The sequence below is a fragment of the Nicotiana attenuata genome, unplaced genomic scaffold (assembly GCF_001879085.1).
Source record: "Nicotiana attenuata strain UT unplaced genomic scaffold, NIATTr2, whole genome shotgun sequence".
Lineage (NCBI taxonomy): Eukaryota > Viridiplantae > Streptophyta > Magnoliopsida > Solanales > Solanaceae > Nicotiana > Nicotiana attenuata.
Window position 1 is genome coordinate 1 of NW_017670465.1, and position 10,879 is coordinate 10,879.

At 34.2% G+C, this 10,879-nt stretch overlaps 2 protein-coding genes across 2 annotated transcripts; one reads left to right on the plus strand and one right to left on the minus strand.

Annotated features, from left to right (window-relative positions):
- Window positions 1-443: 443 nt before the first annotated feature.
- Window positions 444-2,552, plus strand: LOC109239827 (the record flags this gene model as incomplete). Its single annotated transcript, XM_019406417.1, has 4 exons — window positions 444-860; window positions 1,366-1,495; window positions 1,576-1,974; window positions 2,124-2,552. Coding segments are annotated over 4 exons (1,375 nt in total), but the record flags the coding sequence as incomplete, so codon positions are not given.
- A 2,066-nt stretch (window positions 2,553-4,618) lies between these two features.
- Window positions 4,619-8,110, minus strand: LOC109239828. Its single transcript, XM_019406419.1, has 9 exons — window positions 7,328-8,110; window positions 6,468-6,758; window positions 6,195-6,318; window positions 6,014-6,115; window positions 5,682-5,916; window positions 5,539-5,630; window positions 5,044-5,464; window positions 4,833-4,953; window positions 4,619-4,744 (listed from the first exon to the last, which is right to left on the minus strand). Exons 1-9 carry the CDS (start codon window positions 8,108-8,110, stop codon window positions 4,619-4,621), a joined length of 2,295 nt encoding a protein of 764 aa, XP_019261964.1.
- Between the last annotated feature and the right edge of the window lie 2,769 nt (window positions 8,111-10,879).

Here is a 10,879-nt window from a genome sequence, read left to right on the forward strand (position 1 = left end):
AAAATGTCTAATAGTACGGGTTAATAAATCATGACCCAAGAAGGTTAGTCTGCATTAGTTTAAAAGTAAAAAACTATGTGATACCTATATAGTATATAAGTATGCTAAATCAGTATACTATGCGAGTATGGAATTGTATTGGTTTGTCTATGTATCAGTATGTTATATCAGTATACTATGCGAGTATATAATTGTATTGGTTTGTCTTTGTTATTATCAGTAAAATATAATAATAATATAGTATATATGTATGCTAAATCAGTATACTATGTGAGTATAGAATTGTCTGCTTTGTCTATGTTTTTTATCAGTAAAATATGATACTGATACAGTATATAGGTGTGCTATATGAGTATACTATGTGAGTATATAATTGTACGGATTTTTGTGTGTATTTTTTATCAATAAAACATGATACATAACTGTATTTGCATTATAAACAGGTATATCCTTGAATGCGTGGATGAAAGATGCACTTGGAGACTTAAAGCATCAAGCATGCGAGCATCAAATCTTTTCAAAGTGACGGATTTCAATTCTGTCCACAGTTGTTTAAATGATAAGAGATTTTGTTCACAAAAGCAAGTTGTCTCAGCTTTTGTTGCAGTTGTGGTACAAGATAAACTTGTTGACCCGAAAACCATATATACACCAACAGATATCCAAAGAGACATCCAAAAAGCATATGGTATGGACTTAAGCTACATGCAAGCGTGGAGATCAAAAGAAAAAGCAATGCAATTGTTGAGAGGAACACCAAGTGAGTCATACAAGAAAATACCAACATATCTTTATATGTTAGAGTACGCTAACCCGGGATCAGTGACACGACTACACACTGAAGAAGATGGGAGCTTCTTGTATGCATTCATAGCTATATATGCATCGATTAGAGGATGGATCTATTGTAGGCCAATAGTTGTAGTTGATGGAAGTTTTTTAAAGTCAACATATAGAGGGACCATACTCACAGCTTCCACGCAAGACGCAAAGGGTAAGAATACAATCCAATTACATTCAGTTAAAGAAACAAAAAAGATTGTCAAATATCATATGATACCAGTATGGTATACAAGTATACCAACAGAGTATATAATTATTTTGCTACATACCTGCACCTACCTATGACTATACTACTATATGAAATACTAAATTAATATTGTGTGTACAATCCAATTACATTCAGTTAAAGAAACAAAAAAGATTGTCAAATATTGCATGATACTAGTATGGTATATAAGTATACCAACAGAGTATATAGTTATTTTGCTACATACCTGCACATATCTATGAATGTACTACTATATGAAATGCTAAATTAATATTGTTTGTTGTAATTGATATTTTGTTCTTTGGGTTTACAAGACAAATTCTACCCCTCGCATATGCAATTGTTGATTCGGAAAATGATGCATCGTGGGAGAAGTTCTTCATGCAGTTCAGAGAAATCATGGACAAAGAGAGGGAATGTGCATCGTATCAGACAGGCATGATGGTATATGGGGAGCAACTTCAATAGTCTATCCAGAAGTCCCTCATTGTGCATGTAAGTTCCATCTATGCAACAACATAAAGACAAACATTAGGAAGAGCCAAAAACAAATCAAAGAAGTATACTTTGCGTTAGCAAGAGCATACACTGTTGAAGAATTCAACAGGCATATGGCAGAGTTAGAAGCTATTGATAGTAGAGTGAAAACATACCTGATTCATATTGGATATGATAAATGGTCCCGGGTGCATTCCAAAGCAAATAGAACCATGACCATGACATCGAATATTGCGGAATCAGTAAATGCAGCAAACAAGCACGCAAGAGACCTCCCATTTGTGAATTTGCTTGACTTTATGACAACATTGATTCAAAAATGGAATTACACCAATTGGAAGGATGCAGTGGAATCATTTATGAAGATTGGTGCAAAGTATGAAAAAATATTGACAGATAATACTATCTTGTCACAGACGATGATGGTATGCATTTTCAAAATCATAAAAACACTTCATGTACTGTAGTTTTACTTTTTTACCTTAGTGATTTCCCTAAACAACTGAATATTGTTATTTAAAAAATACTATTACTTCATATAGCTAATGACTTTTCTTAATTAAAATTATACTAGGTGTTGCCATCAACTCAATTCTTACATTTAGTAATTGACGGCCAAACAAGAAATGTGGTGCGCCTACATGAAAAAAACTGCACTTGTGGGAGGTTTCAGCTAGACGATATTCCATGTCCACATGCAATGGCAGTTATACAAAAATTTAATATGGATTCATACAAGTATTGCTCGGATTACTACAGCATAGACTACTTGCTAAAAACACATGAGATACCAGTAAATCTTTTGCTAGATGAAACAACGTGGCAAATTCCAGAACATGTCTCTTCGCAGGTGGTACTGCCACCAAAAGGAAAAATCAAACCAGGAAGACCTAAAAAGAAAAGAGGCATAGGAGGCTGGGAAGGAAATACAGTTACATGTGCACTATGCGGTAGAAAAGGACACAACCGGAGAACATGCCGAAATATTCCAAAGGGAGATTGATATAATGCTTCAATATTCTTATAGAACTCATATATCGTAGAATAATATCATTTGAATTGCAAATAAATAAAATGCATTTCTTGCACTAGACATATATTTGGTATGATGATTCTTTGCCAAATTACTTTTTGGCAACAAATTTATATGGCTACTTGTGTTTTCAATAAGAATCTGTTTATTTTCTATTTTAGTATATAAAAGTGGAATGCATTTACTTCTAGTTGCTGCAGGAAAAAAGATGCTAAAATATAAATGTGATACCCAAGTGGTATATCTGTATACCTTATTGGTATATCTTTATACCTTATTGGTATCAAAATATGTGTAGAAATAGAAGTGGTGCCGCAAATGCAATATTTGTACATACTTCGTTAACAAAATGGGGACTCTTTGCAGCTCATGTCTGTATTGAAGTATAACAAATTGGAAGCTTTACATGCAGTTATTGTACATCATCAGGTACATAAATACAAGGTGATACCCAAAATGGTATATTTGTATACCTTACTGGTATATAGTTGTATTGCACTAATATGGCTAAACCAAAATATGCGAAGAAATACAAATGGTGCACCAAATACAACGTGATACCCAAAATGCGCACGCTTTGCAACTAATGTCAGTACTTACATCTAGTTGCTGCAGGAAAAAAAGGTACTCAAATACAACAGATACCCAAATGTTATATCAGTATACCTGATTGGTATATAGTTCTACTACACTAATATACCTAAACCAAAATCTTTGCAGAATACAACTGGTGCAGCAATGAAAATTATGCACAGATTTTCTTAGATTTAACTACAACTAACAACTACTCTCAATATAATTTCAAAACCAGTTCACTTTCTAAAAATATTTCTTCTCATTCAAATCAATGATCGCCCTGTTCTTCTACAAAATAACAACATAGTTCCTCTTTTTGAACGTCGTAACTCCCTTAAAAATACACCTCCAAAAACAACTTCTGATGGTATATTACAACGAACTAACAATGCTCCTCCTACTACAAATGGCAGTAGGAGTAGGAACTAACAGTGCTGCTGTAACAGCCATGTTGTACACTAACGTCTTGACTTCAAGTGCTAACAAAATTCTGTCTCCGAAAGGCACTCCTAATAAACCAACAACTTTATAGAAGAAGCCTAAGAAAAGCCTAATAAAACAAAATAAAGATACATTCCATTATTAAAACAGTTATAGCAACATATTATACTATTACAATTGTATTCATAGAAAACACTTTTAAAAGCTAGCATTTTTACAATCTAATAATGCAAAATACCATACTTCACCAAAAACTATTAAAATCCTGCAAAGTTTTCATGCTACGATTAACTAAAACCAAAAAGAGACCTATACTACTTATTGCGTTTCTTTCCACGAGTCTTTTTAGGTGCTACTGGAGCGTCAGATTCACTTGATTCGCCATGCAACTGCTTGTTCCTCCCATAGTGCCACAACAGTATACCAAACCTAGCTCGAAGACCATCCACATCAAAATTGGCAACAGGAATTGGAAGATCTTCAACAATATACTCCAGCAAAGCATGTAACATATACTCCACAATCTCTAAAATAAAACAAATGAATAGAATATAAGAATCGAATAGAAGTGAAAAATGTTAATATGAATGAGGAAAAAAATGTAAAAAAAAGTAACTATTCTTACGAATTTTGCTGTGTTGGCAGATTTGTAATCAGTTCAATCTCAAAAGGATCAGTCAACTCCTTTCCCATGTGCATACCGTTTTGTACTACAATGTCACTTCTTTGGTTATAAAATTCAATGCTAACTAGAAACAGGGGGATCAACACAGCATATGCCTCTGCCACCTTTTGAATAGCTTTTTTGTGCTTTCGACTACGTAGCGAGTCATATACGTAAAAACATCTCTTGTGGAATGATACACACCTCAATATCCAATGCAACTTTTCTGCCAAATTAATTGGAAAGTGGACATGATCAACCTGGTGCCATGGAGTGTTGCAATATATCCTAAATCCTTTCATGTACTCCATGATATCGTCTGATCTATCAATCAAATGATCTTGTTTCCCACCTTTTACAAATTTGTGAAAACCCTTTGAATGATATTATTAAAAAGAGTATCTGTAGTTGTGACTTTGATTGGCATATTAATTCCATATTTCGTCTTCTTCCTAAGATAGTAGAATATAATATTCAAGTGCTGCAAAAAAAAGAGGAAGAAAAGATGACTAACACTAACAATATGAATGAACTACTACAACAACAAAAATAAAAAGCAGTACACATACCGAACTAGACAGCGGCCTGCCAGAATAGTTTAAGGTATGGAAAAATGTCTTATCATCAATCTGTTCAACTTCAAAATCAAAACAAGGGTCCAGCTTTTGATCACCAGGTAAATACACTTCCCTATTTCGTATAAAAAAGATATGGATAAGAAATATAACAACAAAAATTAAGAAAATATGAAAAGAAAAGTACATGGAAACGAATACGCACTCTCCCAATTGCATGTTTGCTTCGACAAGGTTTGAGAATGCAGTCGTAAGCTTATAATCGACAGCCACTGAAATGTCATTTACAAATTGAAATCTTCCTTTGATAACTTTCGAGGATCCCTCAACTGCACTAACACCAGATTGCCAGTCATTCATATACGGCGACTGTTTTGCAGCTGCAGGGCGCCTTCTCCGTGTAAAAATTGCAGGAGTTGTTTCAACATCTGTTTGTGTCTGGACAATACTTCTTGATACTGACTGATCAGGTTTAGACTTATTAACATCACGAGTTGTCAGTTCATTTTCAGATTGATTTACACTACGTCTCCCTCCTTGTGTAATGGCAGCAATTAGATCAAGTTGAGAATCAGTATATTCAAAATCAGAATCCAAGTGAAGATTACCCCCATGTCGATATGGAGCTTAAAAAATGCTAGTGAATAAACAAATATACAAAGTTAAGAAATTTAAAAAAAAAATGAATAGAAGACATTACCAGAAGGCAAATTCACAGTACTGCCACCAACATCCACTTGACCAACACCATCAACCCGAGATGCTGAACACATAAAAGCATTATCAGCATCACTACTTAAATAAAAAAAACTATGAAAAACCTCTCATTTACATACTAACTACAGAATTAGTAACATCAACATCGTATCCTGTGGAGCAGTATTAGACTCAATAACAACATCTGCTCGTGTATGTACAGGAATTCCTGATGGCAGCGGAGCAAGTCCCGACTTTTTAATATCATGAGATGACTGCTTATATGTTGCTTGTTGTGTAATGGCGGTGATTTGATCAATTGTAGATGCAGACAGTTCAAAGTTAGAATCCAAGCCAAAATCATGCTCATTTACGAAGGGTGCTGAAAAAAATTTTAAAAAAAAGGTTAGTGAACGCACAAATACATAGAGTTAAATAAATAAAAGAACAATAAAAAAATTACATATACAACATGTTACCAGAATGCAAATCATCATTAACTACGCCATGACTTGCTGTGACGTTCTTCACATTGACAGCAGTGGCACCTCCATCTGGACCAACTCCACCAAAACCAGACACTAAACATATAAAAGTATAAGCAAGAGTACTATTTTCAAAAAATAACAGCAAAAAAAATCAAATGTGTGATTTACATACTAGAAGGCGCTTTGGGCGTGCTATCTCCAATAACTACATGATCATTCCCAACATGGCCCCTTTCAAACTGGTCATAGTCATTATGCATCTCACGAAAGTTAGGATCATTATCCTGTTGCTTATGCTGAAAATGAGAAACTAACAATTTTATTATTATATATATTACAAAAATACTATGTGCACTAAAAGTAAGGAATGGAATAGTATCATATAAGCATATATTGCATCTTTGATCAATATACTATAGCATTATATTATATAAAAAATCAATACCGCTGAATTTCCCTCTGATTTCATTGACTGCCTACCAATAGCTGCAAGCACCTCCTCAAACTTGTTCTCTAGAAAAAGCTTCAAACCTTGTAACTCCTTCATTACCTCAGCATTGGTAGGTTGGGAATTACCTCCAGTACTTTCATGCATACTTTGTGTCTTTGGAAATTGAGTGCCAAAAACCTGAAAGCTATCGGGCTGTCTGTCAGTGCACTCAACTTCAATTTCAAAGTTTAGACCACGCACATCAAATAGTTGCTTCTCATCATCAGTTGGGGTGATATTCTTTAGCTGCAATTATTAAACACACTAGTTAGAAATAGAAATGATAATAAAGTATGGAAAGATAAAATATCCCTATTACCATATGATATCAATATAGTATACATGTATACCAACAGAGTATATCACTGATCTAGGATATTGCTACAACTAACTTTGACTAAACTACTGTACCAAAAATATTAAAAGATACGATAAAGTATGAGAAATTTAAAAGTATAAGTACCAATAAAAATATAAGTAGAAGAAAAGATCCCTATTACCATACGATACTAATATGGTATACATGTATACCAACAGAGAATATCATTGATCTGGAATATTGCTACAACTACCCATGACTAAAATACTGTACAAAAAAATATTAAAAGATGCAATAAAAGAATGAGAAAATTAAAAGTATAAGTAGCAATAAAAGTATAAGTAGAAGAAATGATCCATATTACTATATGATACCAATATGGTATACATGTATACCAACAGAGAATATCATTAATCTGGGATATTGCTACAACTACCCGTGACTAAACTCCTGTACCAAAACATTAAGAGAGGCAATAAAACTATGGGGAAATTACCTTCTCGCTTTGCAAGCTAGACATTCGCAAAGTAACTCGCTCATTCGGTATTTGACCCATGACTACCCAATTCAAAATTCGTGGAAGTTTGTTTCCAATATGATCAGCAAAGTGACCATCCAAACTTGGGCAGCATTGATACAACCAAATCTGTAAAGCCAACGGGAAGCTACCGAGTCTATAAAAAGAAGGCTTATCTTGAAACTTGTTGGAACACGAGTCGATTGTAGCGTTATAAACATCTATACCCCAGGGATAATTATTTAAATCACCGCACTCAACCAAGTCAATATAAGACCGTGAAATAACCTTTGTTTTGAGTTGAGAAAGTAAGAAGCTGCTCACAAAATAAAGAACTGCTATCTTCAACGCATCATCATCTGTTTCCCATTTCTTCTTCGTAAAACAGTCTGCTAATTGGGCCAATGTCACGGATGCAGCCCCAAAATATTTTGAAATTAACCTATTCTCTGCTATGCTCTCTATACGTGTATCACCCTTAAATTTCAGGCCAGTAACAAGTGCAAATTCACCCAAACCAAAGCACAACCTAGAATCATTCACTACAAAACACATCTCCTTTTGCACCTCATGATGTACTTCTCTAATAAGAAAATGGTGCATAACCTGAATCTGCACAATAACTAGTGGCAGATTCAAAAAATAGCCAAAGCATATTTTCTTAAACAGCCGAAGTTGCCTCTTTGATAAATTCTCTTTCAATTGACGAATAACATGGCAGTTGGTATCCCAATCAACCTTTGGTTTATAATCTAAGTCCATAGGCACAAGGAAATCCCAACACTTCAAAACACGTTCATATAAAATAATTTCAGAAATAGAATTCACTTAAAAATTCAACTAAACCAACAAAAAATATTATAACTACCATATGATATCAACACGGCATATAACTATACCAGCAGGGTATACAATTCTACTGGCTAATTTTCGGTAACTATAAATGACTATACTACTATGACATAACAGATAGGAATAAAGAGAAAAAGCAAAAAGGTATGCAGCTATAATGTATTTTCAAGATACTGTACTATACTACTATTATTAAAGGAAAAACAAGTAGCTTGGGCCGGGTGAAATAGGTGGGCTGGATTCTTTAGTCTAGTGTAAAGAACGAAGATAAGACTTTAAAGACAGTGGGTAGATTGGGCCGGGTGAAATATGTGGGCCGCATAAATAAATTAGGCCGCATGGGTAGGAATAGTAAATAGTTTGGACATGGGTATTAAAAAGTAAATAGTTTGCGCTTAATAGGTATAAAGTGAGATTTCTCATAAGAGAATGGGTTTAGCCTACTCTTATTCATTTAATAAATAATCAAAGTCAACTATAATTAAAAAATTAGCCACTAACTACTTATTTAGTACCATATCTTGTATAGTAATATATTTCCTTCCACAAGCTTAATATTTGACACAATAACTACAATAAAATTAATTCCTAAATCTCACATTTAATTAGTATATAAATATATTTCAGGTTATTACACCTACGACGAAAATCGAACATAATATTTGACACTCATCAACACACATAAGGTTTCATGTACTACATTTGATTAATGAGAAAAATAAGCAGTTGGTTAATTTAAATTAATATGATTGCTAAACATTAAATTAAAAATCTTTTAATCTTTGAATTTGATATTCGGGTTTTATGATTTTGTGATTTATTTGAAATGGGTGTTCTTGCAAGTGATTGACAATATCCTTTGTATATCTCAATTTTGAGGGAGATTGGTTAAGTATAGAGTTAGTTTTAGGTGAAAATTAGATTGAAACTCAAAAAAGAAGATGTTGCAGGAATTGTATGATAATTGTATCATAATTATACAAAATTGTATTTGATACATCGATACCTAAACCATAAATGTATCATATTTGTATCACATTTGTATCTAATATATTAATACCTAATACAATACTAATATAGTTATTGTAACGACCCGACCGACCGTTTTGAGCTCTAGTGCGTCGTTCGGCGGTTTGAGACTTTGAGTAGCATGACTTCATGTTTAATGAGTTGTATGCGTAGTCGAAATTGCATTTCGGGAAGTTCGAGGTTGATTCAGATGGGAAATTCTCAATTCGGAAGCTTTAAGTTGGAAGAGTTGACCAAGGTTTGACTTTTGAGTAAACGACCTCGGAATCGAGATTTGAAGGTTCCAATAGGTTTGTACGATGATTTCGGACTTGGGCGTATATTCGGGTTGAGTATCGGGTGGTCCAAGAAGTATTTCGAAGCATATTGTGGAAAGTTGGCATTTTGAAGGTTTTAGAATTTCCTAAGTTTGATTTGAAGTGGAGTTTGGTGTTATCGATGTTTGTTTGGGATTCCGAGCCTTGGAATAGATTGGTATTGTTATTTGTGACTTGTACGTGAAATTTGGCATCATTCCGAAATGTTAAATGTAATTCGGACGCGTTCGGCGAAGTTTGAAAGTTGAAAGAAGGGTTTTGATCGATTCGTAGTTTGGATGTTGTTTGGTATGATTTGAGGCCTCGAGAAAGTTTGCATCATATTTTTGTAATGGTTGGTATGATTGGACGGGGGCCTCGAGTGTGTTTGGATGGGCTACGGGACATTTCGCCATGTTTAAGCTTTTGTTTTTGAGATCTGGTGCATCTTTCTTCACGCTCGCGAAGAAAGGACCGCGATCGCGAAGAGCAAAGTGTTGTTCCGGGCCTTGTGAATCGCGATCGCGGAAGGAAACTCGCGATCGCATAGAAGGAATCTCTCTTGTCAGTGGTCTGACTTTGGGAGCTTGTATCTTGCATAATATAAGGAATTTGAGAATGATCCAAAAATGAAAGTTGTAGCCCTTTGAATCTATATTTCAGATTATCAAAACATTTGTTATTTGAAATTTCTTACAAAAAGTTATGGCCATTGTACCAAAGGGTGTCTATGAAGAGGAAACAAAATTTGTACATCGAGATCTCGAGGTTTTTTTCGCGATCCCGAAGAAGGAAATGATTCTTAAACTTTTTTTAATCATGATCGCGTGGATATTGACCGCGATCGTGAAGAAGGAGGCCTGGCAGGTGTATTAAACATCTAATTTTGAGATTTTGAGCTCATTTCATCACTTTTAAGTTCTTGGAGCCCATGTGGGCCAATTTTGGGTGATTCTTGAAGATCGTTTTTGCCATATATTATAAGGTAAGTTATTCCTACTTGTTTCAAGTTAAATACATGGGTTATATATGAATTTTAACATGGAAATTTGATAGAAATTATTGAATTTCTGGAAGAAAACCTAGAAATGATATTAGATTTTGACCACAAAATTGGACGTGGAATGAGGAATAAATTATATATTTGAGTTCATGGTATCATGCATAACGTTTATCTTCGAAATTTTTTGGAATCCGGGCACGTGGACCCGATGGTTGACTTTGTTGACTTTTTAAGCAGAGTTGGGAATTGTTATGAATTGATAAATTATGAGTATTGGAGTATAGTTTTATTGGTTTGCATGTTGTTTGACTAGTTTCGGATCGATGGGCATCACTTTGGGGTGTTAGAGAG

Bases quoted from the DNA above. Each gene is read 5' to 3' on its own strand.
- LOC109239828 (XM_019406419.1), bottom strand. From the start codon at position 8,110: ATGGACTTAGATTATAAACCAAAGGTTGATTGGGATACCAACTGCCAT. The intron at 6,116-6,194 runs GTATGTAAATCA...TTATATGTTTAG, and splicing joins CACGCCCAAAGCGCCTTCTA to TGTCTGGTTTTGGTGGAGTT. The intron at 5,465-5,538 runs GTAATGTCTTCT...GCATTTTTTAAG, and splicing joins TACTGTGAATTTGCCTTCTG to CTCCATATCGACATGGGGGT.